The following is a 15004-nucleotide window of genomic DNA, read 5'->3' on the forward strand; positions in this document are numbered from 1 at the left end:
TCATGCGATTTGACGCCTTTAGACTATTTTTTGTGGGGCTACGTCAAGTCTAAAGTCTACAGAAATAAGCCAGCAACTATTCCAGCTTTGGAAGACAACATTTCCGAAGAAATTCGGGCTATTCCGGCCGAAATGCTCGAAAAAGTTGCCCAAAATTGGACTTTCCGAATGGACCACCTAAGACGCAGCCGCGGTCAACATTTAAATGAAATTATCTTCAAAAAGTAAATGTCATGGACCAATCTAACGTTTCAAATAAAGAACCGATGAGATTTTGCAAATTTTATGCGTTTTTTTTTTAAAAAATTTATCAAGCTCTTAACAAATCAGAAAAATAAAAGGAATTTGAGAGCGATGGTGTTAAATGCTAGTAAAAAACTGTTCACTCCTAAATAAATTTATGTTTATATTATAAAATTATGTATGTATGTTTATACTCGACTCCACGTTCTTCTTTTGTTAGTTTTTGAATTCCTTCCAAATTTTAAAGTTTTGTACAAAAACAGTTTTTTATTACAAGATTGTTATTTTTGCAATAAAAAATAATATTTTATCCAAAAATCATTCAATTTCGTTTATATCAAGCACTGTTACTGACTATAAATCTTTAATAACGCACATTTCGATGTTTCATTTAAAAAAATTAATATAGTATAAATATAAATGTGTAAATTAAAAAAAAAAAAATGTTCGGTCGGAGCAGGGATTGAACCCACGACCCTTTGCATGCAAGGCAGACATGCTAACCACTGCTCCACGTGGCAAACAAATGTATGTTTCTGTTAAATAATGTTATGTTTGCATGGGCTCGTGGGCGCTGCAAACTATGCTATATAAATGTAACTTAAAACGATAATTATCTACTGGTGACTATAACAGCTACGTAGCCCAGTGGATAGTGTGTTGGCTTACAAACTGTATGGTCCTCGGTTCGATTCTCCGTGCAGGCGAAAGGTAAAATTTAAAAAATTTATAAAAGTGAATAATTTCTTCAACATTATTTGTATTACAGAGAAAGGTGCCAATAACTAAAAAATTTCGTGGAAGTGAAAATTACGAGTATGTTAGGGAATGAGCACAATCGTGTTTGGGAAAATTCTTCCAAGCATATAATATTTTTGGCTCAAAATGCTTCCAAACATATAATATGTTCACATAAAACAAACATATTAATGTTTCGGCAGTATGCAATAATATATGTGCTTCCTGCAAAATATGTTTGGAACATATGTTAAAGAAGCGATTTTTTTTGAGGGTGTGTACGACCACGTTTAAATTCAGCAACCCAATTTTTATACCCTGCTCCACACTTCTACGAAAGACTGTCATCAACAATCGAATTACTTGGGTTGTGGTATCTTTAAACTTCTTAACATCGTTTTCTAAATTGTGAGTTAGTCCATACGTGGTATATATTAGACAAAAAAAGGTATGTATAGGCAAGTCTACAAATAATTACGAATCGATATGGACTTTTGCACGGTACGTAGAGAGCCAGAATTGAAATATGTGGGTCGCTTATATGGGGGCTATATACAATTATGAACTTGAAATCGACAATTTTTATGTGATTGGGGATCGATTTATCTGAGGGCTACATATACTAGAGACCGATATGGACCTAGTTAGGCATGGTTGTTAACGGTCATATACTAGCACAATGTACCAAATTTCAACTGACTCGGATGAAATTTTCTCCTCCAAGAGGCTCCAAAACCAAACCTCGTGATCGCTTTATATGGGGGCTATATATGATTATGGACAGATATGGACGACTTTTGGCATGGTTGTTAAATATCATATACTAACACAACGTACCAACTTTCAACCAGATCGGATGAAGAGGCTCCGCAAGCCAAATCGGGGGATTGGTTTATATGGGGGCTATATATAATTATGGACCGATATGGACCAATTTTTGCATGGTTGTTAGAGACCATATACTAACTCCATGCACCAAATTTCAGGCGGATCGGTTGAAATTTGCTTCCCTTAGAGGCTCCGCAAGCCAAATCTGGAGGTCCGTTTATATGGAGGCTATATATAATTATGGACCGATGTGAACCAATTTTTGCATGGTTATTAGCGACTATATACTAACACCATATAACAAATTTCAATCAGATCGGATGAATTTTGCTTCTCCAAGAGGCTCCAAAACCAAATCTCGGGATCGGTTTATATGGGGCTATATATAATTATGGACTGATATGAACCAATTCCTGCATGGTTGTTTGATACCATATACTAACATCACGTACCAAATTTCAACCGAATCGGATGGATTTTGCTCTTCCAAGAGGCTCCGGAGATCAAATCTGGGGATCGGTTTATATGGGGGCTCTATATAATTATGGACCTATTTCGACCAATTTTTGCATGGGTGTTTTAAGCCATATATTAACACCATGTACCAAAGTTCAACTGAATCAGATGAATTTTGGTCTTCCAAGAGCCTCCGGAGGTCAAATCTGGGGATCGGCTATATATAATTATGGACCGATTTGGACCAATTTTTGCATGGTTATTAGAGACCATATACTAACACCATGTGCCTAATTTTAGCCGGATCGGATGAAATTTGCTTCTCTTATTTGGACCATATACTTACACCATGTACCAAATTTCAGCTGGATCGGATGAATGTTGCTTCTCTTAGAGGCACCGCAAGCCAAATCTGGAGATCCGTTTATATGGAGGCTATATATAATTATGGAACGATGTGGACCAATTTGTGCATGGTTATTAGAGACCATATACTAACACCATGTACCAAATTTCAGCCGGATCGGATGAAATTTGCTTCTCTTAGAGGATCCGCAAACCAAATCTGGGGTCGATAGCTTGTTTCGTTCGGAAGTTAGCGTGATTTCAACAGACGGACGGACATGCTTATATCGACTCAGAATTTCACCACGACCCAGAATATATTTATTTCTAAGTGTTACAAATGGAATGACAAAGTTAATATACCCCCTATGGTGGAGGTTATAAAAATACAGTTGTTAAGGGTTTTTGGGGAATTTAGACCCTTTGTTAATATCAAAACTTAGACAGTTTTATAAACGACCTAAATTTTAGTGAATGTCACAATATCTGGCAAAGATATTTTCAAGCTTATTGGAAATTTCCGTGTCCGAGGTGACACTTGATTCTAAATCGATTTTATATAAAATCTGTGATGAAACACAGACCAACAAATCCACTGGAATGTGGGGGAAAGATTTGAGCCACGGGATTGTGGGATATTACCTTTTTGTGCAACCAAAAAAATATAAAAAATGCTCCTTTTCAGAATCAACTTACATATGTATTGGTTTTATTTTAATGTAGCAGGGGGACGATGTGGTTTGGTTAACTGCTGAGACTAAAAAGAGATCTCAATCTATGTCGTTATTTGACAGGTCAACTCGCTGGACTATAAAATTGAGTAAAAACTGAGTAAAAAGAGACCGCCACATTTAACATCTGTCCGACAATAGAAGGAGAAAGACTATATTACAGTGGATAATTTTCAGATACAGAATGATTCAAATTCATAAAATTCTTAATAATATCTAATATATACAAAATCCATAAAATTTCCAAATTCACAAACTTTCCAAATTCATAAAATTGCAAAATTCATAAAATTACAAAAATTAATAAAAATTAAATGAAAAATTAGAAATTATAAAAATGTGAAAACGTAACTTAAAAAAATTGAATGAAATATTCAAAAAAAAGTTTTAATTGCAGTAAACATCCTGCCCCTCTTGGCCAATATTGGCCAAAGGAAAAGTGGTCATCAAAGTGTGTTTTCGAGGCATTCCAAAGCTCGGATTGCGATTCTGATACATCTTTGTGGGCTAGCATGATATTTACGTGGATGTGTTTGATTTCGTCGTTTTTGTCGCCGTTGCGGATGAGGATTGGTTGATGTTTGTCGTTGTTCAGAATTCTGTTGATTTTTGGGCCTACGAGGACGAGCATGATTTTGCGTTTCATTTCGGTTCGATGGTCTTGGCTGAATTCTTGCAGCAATGGGAAGATGGAGAAGCGTATTATGTGCATGACCGCAGACCTGACATAAATCGGGAGATGTGCAACCTGATGCGTCGTGGGATCTGGCCAGACAATTCATACAATATCCATGTTGTCGTACTGTTCGCCGTCTGTCCTTAATGCTCATTGCCAAAAATTTTCTGCAATATTTTATGGGATGATACTTACGGCAAATGAGACACTGGTGAATATTAGAATTTCTAGGAGCCCTATAAAAGCAATATTTGGTTTTTGTGTGAGTTGATAGAAATATATTGTAAGATATGGCGACTGATTCTGTAAAGGAGCTTTTTGGTTGAGATGGTGAAAGGAGATTTTAAGGTATTTCATTATACAAAGGAATTGTTTTTATATACGAGAAAGGGTTTTTTTTTTTTGAATGTACGAGAAAAAAAAATACATTACTTTTTCGAGGAGGGTGGCTCGGAGGGGAGTATGCATAGTTTTGTAATAGCCCTGGTTATTATGCCCAATTTTGTGCGAATATCCGCCACTCTAACGTGGCCGTCTTTCCCTGGATATATTCGTTTAATTCGGCCTAACCGCCACTCACAAGGAGGAAGCAATTCATCCTTAACAACGACTAGCTGTCCAACAGTCACATCTTCGTTCTCATTTTGCCACTTATGTCGCCGATGGAGCTCCTTCAAATACTCGTCTTTCCATCGACGAGCGAATTGATGTTGTAGACATTTGAGCTTGTCCCATCTGTCGACAAATGTGATCTCTTCCAAAGGAGATTCCGGAAAAGCTATTAATGGGGCACCTCTGAGGAAGTGGCCAGGGGTTAAGGCCAATATTTCATGGGGGTCATCGGTCATGGGAGATAGTGGCCGAGAGTTCAAGACAGCTTCTATACGCACAAGTAGTGTAGAGAACTCTTCGAACGTGTATTTGTAATTTTGTGACACTTTGCGAAAATGGGTTTTAAATGACTTGACTCCTGCCTCCCAGATTCCTCCCATATGGGGGGCATTTGGAGGAATAAAGGACCAATTAAAACCGTGGGATGCATATTTTTCAGAAATGTCCTTAGAAGACGATTTTATAAATTGTAAGAAGTCATTTCGTAGTTTTCTTTCGGCACCAATGAAGTTGGTACCATTATCGGAAAAGAGTTGTTTGGGAGACCCCTTCGGCTAACAAACCTGGTGAAGGCTGCCAAAAAAGAATTGGAGGATAGGTCAGAACATAATTCAAGATGCAAAGCTTTTGTACTAAAGCAGACAAATATGCAGACATATCCTTTGTGATATGCTGCTTGACGAATTATCGAGGTCTTTATAGAAAAAGGACCCGCGAAATCTAATCCTGTGATATTGAACGGCAAGGAGAAAGAGCTTCGTTCTGTTGGGAGAGCAGCCATAATTTGAGACTGCGTCTTTTGCTTGTATATAATACAAGTCTTACAATTTCGTATGCATTTTTTGATATTAGATCGCAGCCGTGAAATATAATATTCTTGCCTTATTGTTCTTATCATGAGAGAGTGTTCTGCATGCATGAGAAGATCATGTATAAATGATATAAATAATTGAGAAAATTTAGATTGAACAGGCAGAATAATTGGGTATTTTTCATTATATGAAAGATCTGCATTTACTAATCGTCCATTGACCCGTATAATGTAGTTTTCATCAATAAAAGGATGTAGGGAAAAAAGGGAACTTTTCTTGTTAACATTTTTCAAATTTTTTAATGAGTGGTACTCTTGTGCATAATAATGTCTTTGTGTTAAAGAAATTAGCCTTATTTTGACGAAATTAAATTCTTGGGAAGAAATTTTGTGGGTTTCAACGAGGGGGTAGTTAAAACCTTTTGATAATTTTGAGAAAAATCTGAAAATATAACAAATAACACGAATCGCCTTATCCCATTTTGAAAATCGATCTAATATTTCAAATTCCTCATTAAAATTGTGGAACACAATAACTTTTTTCATTTCGGGGGGATTTTCAAACGATATTGTGGACTTTGGCCACTCCTCGGGGGGGTTTAGTAGCCACATGGGACCATGCCACCATAAGGGGTTATTTACTAGATCTAGTGAGCTGCACCCTCGTGACCCCAAATCAGCTGGATTGTCAGAGGAACGGACATGTCGCCAGGAGCAATTGCCAACATTACGAATAATTTCTGCGGTCCTGTTCGCCACATAAGTTTTCCATGTACTTGGTGGTTTTTCCAACCACCCCAATACAATGGTAGAATCGCACCAAAGAAATAAATCATTACTATGAATTGGGAGTGATGAGATGATTTGTTTTGCCAATTTGGAGAGGAGAAGGGCTCCGCAAAGTTCCAATCTTGGAAGACTTATTGGATCTATCGGGGCAACTTTAGTTTTTGACACAAGAAGATTACACTGGACTGAATTTTGATTATTAAAACGTAAATAAATGGTAGCACAATATGCCTTCTGCGAGGCGTCACAGAAGCCATGTATTTGAGTTTGCACTTGGGGGGAAAAGTAAATATATCGAGGAATTTTGATATGTGGTAACTGGGATAAATCTTGAACGAATTGGTTCCATTTTAACAATGACGAGGGCTTTACATTTTCATCCCAGTCTGTTCCCTCTAACCATAGCTGCTGTAAAATCAATTTTGCTTGGACAATGATTGGGGAAATCCATCCAGCAGGGTCAAAAAGTTTTGATGCAGCGGACAATATTTGTCTTTTGGTTATTTGCTCAGAGGGAGAAATTACATCAATTTGGTAAGAAAACTGATCAGTGAGAGCGTTCCATTGAATGCCCAGTGTTTTCGCAGAGCTGGTCTCATTGAATTTGAGAAAATTTGAATCTAATAGACAATCCTTTGGGACAGAATTTAACACCTCAGGGATATTTGAGGTAATCTTTTTTAAAGGAAAGCCCGCTGAATTGAGTAGGGCTCTTAATTGACAGAGGGAGTCAATAGCAGAATTTATGTCATGTCCTCCAGAGAGGATATCGTCAACATAAATTTCCTTTTGAAGAATTCGAGATGCTGCGGGATGGGTTTCCGCTGAATCGTAAGCCAACTGCAATAAAGTTCTTATTGCTAAAAATGGGGCTGAATTAACACCGAATGTTACGGTTTTAAGAGCATAGTCCTTGACGCCAATTCAAAATTAAAGTCGAGAGATCTAATTGAAGGGATGGGCCAACATGCAATGTATCATTGAGTGAATTTCCTGAATATGTTCGCCTGGAGGCATTAAAAACCACCCTTACCTTTGTGCTGCGGCTGTCGGGCTTCAGCACAGCATGGTGGGGGAGGTAGTATGAATTAAAAACGCCATTTTCTATCATCTCTTTTGAAGATACTTCTTCCATATGGCCAAGGGATATGTACTCTTTTAATATGTTTTGGTACGAATTCGCCAATTCAGGATTTCGTTTGAGAGACTGTTCCAATCGTATGAATTGTATTAATGCAATAGGACGAGAAGGACCCAATGGAAGATTTCGTGGGTATTCCGATTTAAAAGGGAGTTTGACAATATAGCGTCCACTAGAATTACGAGTCGTTGTTTGTGTGAAAAAGGATTCACAATACTCATCGTCGTCGGATATAGTTTTTTGGGTAGCGATTTCTTCCTGTTCCCAAAACAATCTAAGTTGTTTCAACAATGGGTCTTCGGAAGTTTCAGTGGCTCCAATGGAAAATGTCGAAGATTTTCGAGTTTCAAGGGGTCCACTTATAATCCAGCCGAATATGGTGGCTTGTGCCAAAAGGGAATTTGACAATTTTTTTACACCATCTAAAAGTAATTTTGGGATGATGTTGCTACCGATCAACAAATCTACAGGACCGGGAGAGTAAAAATTTGGATCTGCCAGATTCAAATGAGAAATTTCACTCAAATCATAATCAGATTTTGATACCACAAAATTCGGCAATAATCTCGTTATTTTAGGCACAACAATCGCTTGAACGACGAGAGTATGGTCATGGTTTGGAGAATATAATGTGAGGTGACACAGAGAATTGGAATGCGCTACGACATTACCGCCCATACCTCGAATTTCAAAACTCTTCGGTTCTGTTGGAAGCGATAAACGTTGCTGTAAACGTCTAGAAATAAAGGTTTTTTCAGAACCTTGGTCAAGGAATGCGCGAGCGCTGAATGTGTCTCCATTGTGGGTAATGGACACGATTGCTGTTGGCAAAAGAGTATTTTCTGAGAGATGGTTATTGTTCGAGACATAATGAGCTGAAGTGCGAGTGATAGTTTGGTCTGAAGTTGATGGTTGTTCAATTGTCTGATTTATATTTACTGTGGCTGTGGAATTGGATGGAGGTTTAGGTGGAGATGATTTACTGTTCGAATTAGAAAAATGCAAAAGTGTGTGGTGATTTTTGTTGCATGTTGTGCAAAGAAATTTGCTTTTACACTCGTTACGCACATGAGTATAAGAGAGGCAATTCAAACAGATTTTATTATCACGTACAAAATTGCTACGAGCTTGAGCATTCATATTGAGAAATTGCTGGCAATTTTTGAGGGGGTGACTCATCTGACACATTTTGCAAGGGAAGTTTGATTGGCTTTCAGTGTTAAAGGCATGGACATCTGACTCAGGTCTTTTACGAGATGTCGATTTGACACCCTGAATGCTGTTGAGCCTTTCTACTACTTCGTATCGGTTAGACAGAAACGTGTCCATTTGCTTCCAGCTTGGAAGATCTCTGTGAGATTTTAAAGATTGTTCCCACAATGAAAGGGTTTCATGGGGAAGTTTTGTAGAGCACACATATACGAGGATTGGATCCCAATCCGATGTAGAAATTTGCTGGGCTTTTAAAGCAGCAAGACAATCATTTATCGTGGCTTGAATGTCCTGAAGAGCTTCGCTGCTCTCGGACGAAATAGGTTTTAAATTGAGGAGAACCTTTAATTGGTTATCGACCAAAATGCGTCTATTCTCGTATCGAGATCTTAACGCTTCCCAGGCCAGCGAAAAGTTTTCTCCGCATAGCCTATATTTTTTAACAATGAGCGCAGCTTGTCCTCTAGTTTTTAGCCTAAGGTGGTACAATTTCTGTACTGCAGAGAGCTTGGGATGTTCTCCATAAACCGCCGAGAACATATCCCTGAATGAGGGCCATTCTTCATAACTTCCATAAAAAATTTCTGTGTCACAAGGTGGCACTTTCAGACAAGGAATTGAGCTTGATACTTGGTTTTCAATCAAAGTGGTGGAAGGAGTTATAAGGGCCTTTTGGGCGTCTAAAATCTTAGATTTACATGACAGAAAATCGTGTGTACATTTGGAATATTTTTCCCTGGAAGATTCTAATATTCCCTGTTCAGTTTTCGGATCCGTACTTAAACAGAGTTGTTTGTACGATTTTTGAAGTGCAGCCCATCTTTCATCAAGTTCTTGAAGAGCTATCTCAAGGCGTGAGTCAGATAGATCTTCTGCCCTGATATCGCCGAAATTTGCACAGAATGTGACCAAATTGTCGGAATCGAATATGAATTCACTCATATCGATGGCGTAAAATGTATGAAAACCAAAATATATTTCCCAATAACTCAAATCCAATAGTGATTTGAAATGGAGACAAACGAAATTCCGGAGAATAATATTGGCTTTTTATTTGTATAAAAACAATATTTTCATAACAAACGTGAACCAAAAAATGATAAAAAAACGGGTTTTGAGAAAAAGGTTTCAATTTTCAACAATGGACAAAAATCATCGATTATTAACGATTTCCATATATTATGTATATTTTTCCAAAAACACGAGAATTCATAAATATATGATAAAATGGAAATGAGTAAAACGTAAATCAAAAAATCGTGAAAAAACGTTTTTGAGAAACAGGTTTCAGTTTTCGAAAAAAACCATCGATTGTGAACGAGGTTCGTATATATATTTTTTTTCAAAAATATAAAAATCAATAAAATGTGATTAAAACTTGTAATAAAATAGATTAATAAAAATTCAATCACAAATGTTTAAAAAAATTCGTTTACGAGAAAGGGGACTCAGTTTTCAACAAAATTCTTGAAAAACCATCGTTTGTGGTCGATGTCCATATAAAATATATATATTTTCAAAATATAAAAATTGTAAATATGTAATAAAATACATATAAAATATATCCAACAAGTATATATTTTTTTTTTTTTAATTCGTATTTCGAGTGAAATTTGTCCTTCACAAACCACTGTGTTGCAAACAAATTGACTTAACTGTTCCCAGTTGTAATTTCACTTTGGAAACAACTGTTCCCAGTTTGCAAATGTTAATGAATTATAAATATGCAAGATATTTTATGTGTTTCTGTAATTATGTTTGATAAAATCGCTGTTATGATTTTTTGTGTTAAAATATGTTTTCTTCTATCGCTTGTATTCTTGTGTATGAGATATTTCAATAAATTAATTTATAGTGAGAGTAATATTTTGTACATAACATTAGCGAGTTCACAAACCAAACCGATAAACTTGCTCACTCTTTTATGTTTATTTCGTTTTCACAAATCGCTGTTGTGATTTTTTTTATGTTAATGGCGAGAGGGAGTATAACACTTGACTTGTTAATAAAATTAATTATTGGTTCGATAGTTTTAAAGACACAGATTTGTCATTGAAAAAATCGAAAACCAAATGGAGTTGTTGTATATATATATTAATGTTATCAAGTAAAAATTGATATGTAGAGAAATATATGTGGACTGTAATTTTTTATGAATTTATGTCAAAAAAATTTGAGACTTACGTTTAATGAAATGTACTGCTCTGTAGATTTGTGGGGTGTTCTTGAGATGGAGATTTTTTTTGTTTTGGAAATTGAGAACAGTTAAAATTTTGCAACAAAAGATTTTTGGCGGGACAACAGTATACGATTATGTAAATTATTTGTTGTCCCCCATGCACTTTCACACTAAAATGTTCAAATCAAGGCACAGATATAAAAATGAAATCAAAAATGTTGTTCACTTTGTTGGAAAAAACACTTTATATATCGTCCAACACTTGTAACAATTTTTTTTATTTTTCTGTTAATATTAACAAGTGAATATCAAAAATTTTGTACCTTCACTATTCTCACTGGCTTAAATTGCGATTTACAGTAATGATAAAACGTGTTTAACAAGAGTTGTCAAACATGACTGCGTTGCAATTTTTTGGGAAGCTTAGGTTGCCAGATCACTAGGAAGGCTCGAATGGACCATGTTAAGGGTTTTGGGGAATTTAGACCCTTTGTTAATAAACGACCTAAATTTTAGTGAATGTCACAATATCTGGCAAAGATATTTTCAAGCTTATTGGAAATTTCCGTGTCCGAGGTGACACTTGATTCTAAATCGATTTTATATAAAATCTGTGATGAAACACAGACCAACAAATCCACTGGAATGTGGGGGAAAGATTTGAGCCACGGGATTGTGGGATATTACCTTTTTGTGCAACCAAAAAAATATAAAAAATGCTCCTTTTCAGAATCAACTTACATATGTATTGGTTTTATTTTAATGTAGCAGGGGGACGATGTGGTTTGGTTAACTGCTGAGACTAAAAAGAGATCTCAATCTATGTCGTTATTTGACAGGTCAACTCGCTGGACTATAAAATTGAGTAAAAACTGAGTAAAAAGAGACCGCCACATTTAACATCTGTCCGACAATAGAAGGAGAAAGACTATATTACAGTGGATAATTTTCAGATACAGAATGATTCAAATTCATAAAATTCTTAATAATATCTAATATATACAAAATCCATAAAATTTCCAAATTCACAAACTTTCCAAATTCATAAAATTGCAAAATTCATAAAATTACAAAAATTAATAAAAATTAAATGAAAAATTAGAAATTATAAAAATGTGAAAACGTAACTTAAAAAAATTGAATGAAATATTCAAAAAAAAAGTTTTAATTGCAGTAAACACAGTAATTCATTGATTTATTTTTGGGTCATTATTTCATTGTGTTAAAACTAACCACTTTCCTACAAGCGTAGACTGGTACCGTTACAAGTACCGCATATTTAAATCAATGCTTGCAATGCATTGTAAACATTGATGAACTATTCGGTTTCATTCTAAACGTCGCTTAGTGAACAAATACTCAATATGAATTACGAAATATTCCCGAAAAAAATTGGAATTGAACTCCTCTACGTATTTGAGGAAAACTTGATTGATCGCAAGAAATCATTTTACAAAGGTGTAACTAAATATGAGTTCAGGCAAAAAGAGTGTAAATCTAGAGCTAAAGTAACGTCCGATGGAAACTGTGTACGTGCCAGAAAAAAATTTTGGAAAATATTGTTTTTCCAAAAACAAAAAATGTTGGTTGCTTGTATGTACGAAATATTTTGTTTTTTATTCTAAATGCGAAAAGAATTAAAAAAAGAGGAAGAAGTTGATTTCGTAATTTATTATAAAGCTCTCGGGTACCATAGTATTGATCCCTATTTTTGTTTCAAACTCCTTTCTTCAAATTTGTTATGTTCCCTTAGAACCTGCTACCTAGATATCTTATTATGCATATCCTGTAATGGTTGTACAGGTTCGCTTCTCCTTATTAGTAACCCAGTATATACTTGTTCTACCTAGCAAGTTTCTTTATTTGTTTATTTTTTATTAGTTGTCAGAACTTAGTTTATATTCTTCCGGAGGCAGGTACCCAGCAAAAAAATTTGGAAGTTCTTCCAAAGGCACAACTTTAAAAGCATTTCCAGAAGATGTACTCCCAACGATGTTCTTTATTTTAACTACCCAGTTATTTTAATTCAATTTTTTATAACTTGGTTTCTTCATACTTTTAATGGGTAATTTTAACTTTTTTTGTTTCAAATAGGTTAAAAACAGAGTAAGAATTCATAAAATGGTACAAATAATTAAAATTTTTTCGAAAAAAATGCTAAATCCAATCTCAAAAAATTGTGAATTTTTTAAAATATTTGAGGTCAAACGTTTCCGAAAAGCGTTAGAATCCATTAAAAAATTATAAAAAGTTATAAAAATTATTTATTTGACAAAATATCACAGAATTTTTTAATTTACATCCAAAACATTGACTTCGGATCACACCTAAAGAAGTGATGCAAATTCAGTGCAACGGCTGTTAAAATGGAAGACTTCCAAGCCCTGACAAGCCCATGTTAACTACATCGCTTCTGCGTCAATTTTGCACCACTTCCGGATCCAAAAAGGACATTTTCATTACTTTTTTGGCGACGCTTTTTTTACAGGGTAGTCAAAGAATTACCTACGCTACGAATATGACACAATTCAAGTTTTGTTTTTTAAAGGAAAATGTAGTCTGCTATAGCATATGCTTTCATCGTAATTTAACGCGTGAACATATATGTTATACCTCTCTATCTCAAACACAAAACCCCTCTAGCATATGAATCATATCACCATATATACAATAACCAAGAATGTCAAACTAGAAGGGCCCAAAGAAAAAAAGAACAAAACACTTCAGTATTATTAATGGAAAATATTTCAAGGACAGCGGGTGTAAAGTGAAAATTCCTTTCTAAAACAACATGTTACACATGACACATGTCTTGTAGTAAAGTTCATTTTCTCTCGATCTCACTCTTCCCATTTCTCTGTATTTCCTCTATGTTCATTTTTCAGTCCTTATTTCATCGGAAATGATTTATCAAAACGTATACTGATGCTTACTCTTTTCCCTGCTCCTTTTAAAACAAATGATAGGCCCAACCCAGCTCCATTACTTTTCTGTTCAGCCATTAGAATGTTTGTTAACCTCTATCGCTAAACCATAAAGGATTATGGTGATTGTCTTACATTGGATATGGGCGTTTGTTGAAATCTATGTGGGTGCTATAAAAAAAAACGAATTATTACATGTTTTCCATTTTTATTTTTTTTTTTTTTTAAGAAAAACAAATCATTTTTTAAATTGAAAGACAATAGTATGATGAAGATGTTAAATTAGCAGTAGAGTGCTTCATACCTTTTACGGCACAAGGCACAGTTTCCACAGTTGGTAGAATTCTACCAAAAATGGTCGATAAAAATAAAATTTTGACAAAATTTTGTATAAAAATAAAATTTTGCCAAAATTTTCTACAGAAATAAAATTTTGAAAAAAATCTTGCATAGAAATAAAATTTTGACAAAATTTTCCATAGAAATAAAATTTTCCATAGAAATAAAATTTTGATAAAATCTTCCATAGAAATAAAATGTTGACAAAATTTTCTATAGAAATAAAATTTTGACAAAACTTTCTAAAGAAATAAAACTTTTACAAAATTTTCCATAGAAATAAAATTTTGACAACAAAAATTTTATAGAAATAAAATTTTGAAAAAAAAATTTATAGAAATAAAATTTTGAAAAAAAATCCATAGAAATACAATTTTGGCAAAATTTTCTATAGAAATACAATTTTGACAAAATTTTCTATATAAATACAATTTTGATAAAATTTTCTACAGACATAAAATTTTGACAAAATTTTTTATAGAAATATAATTTTGACAAAATTTTCTAAAGAAATAAAATTTTGACAAAATTTTCTATAGAAATAAAATTTTGACAAAATTTTCTAAAGAAATAAAATTTTGGCAAAATTTTCTACTGAAACAAAATTTTTGAAAAATCTTTCATAGAAATAAAAAATAAAATTTTGACAAAATTTTCTATCGAAATAAAATTTTGATAAATTTTTTTACAGAAATAAAATATTGGCAAAATTTTCAATAGAAATAAAATTTTGAAAAAATTTTCTGTAGAAATAAAATGTTGGCAAAATTTTCTATAGATATAAAATATTGACAAAATTCTCAATAGAAATAAAATTTTGACAAAATTTTCTATAGAAATAAACTTTTGAAACAATTTTCTATAGAAATAAAATCTTGACAAAATTTTCTATAGCAATACAGTTTTGACAAAATTTTCTATAGCAATAAAATTTTGACAAAATTATCTATAGAAACAAAATTTTGACAAAATTTTCTATA

The 15004-nt window shown here is 34.0% G+C and overlaps 1 protein-coding gene across 1 annotated transcript; it reads right to left on the reverse strand.

Moving 5' to 3' along the window:
* Window positions 1-3077: 3077 nt before the first annotated feature.
* On the reverse strand, window positions 3078-9524 carry LOC142231228 (uncharacterized). The gene is made up of 5 exons (XM_075301845.1): window positions 7263-9524; window positions 5896-7141; window positions 4588-4954; window positions 3865-4253; window positions 3078-3205 (listed from the first exon to the last, which is right to left on the reverse strand). Exons 1-5 carry the CDS (start codon window positions 9522-9524, stop codon window positions 3078-3080), a joined length of 4392 nt encoding a protein of 1463 aa, XP_075157960.1.
* Window positions 9525-15004: the final 5480 nt, after the last annotated feature.

The sequence above is a fragment of the Haematobia irritans genome, chromosome 3 (genome assembly GCF_050003625.1).
Source record: "Haematobia irritans isolate KBUSLIRL chromosome 3, ASM5000362v1, whole genome shotgun sequence".
NCBI classification, from domain to species: Eukaryota; Metazoa; Arthropoda; class Insecta; order Diptera; family Muscidae; genus Haematobia; species Haematobia irritans.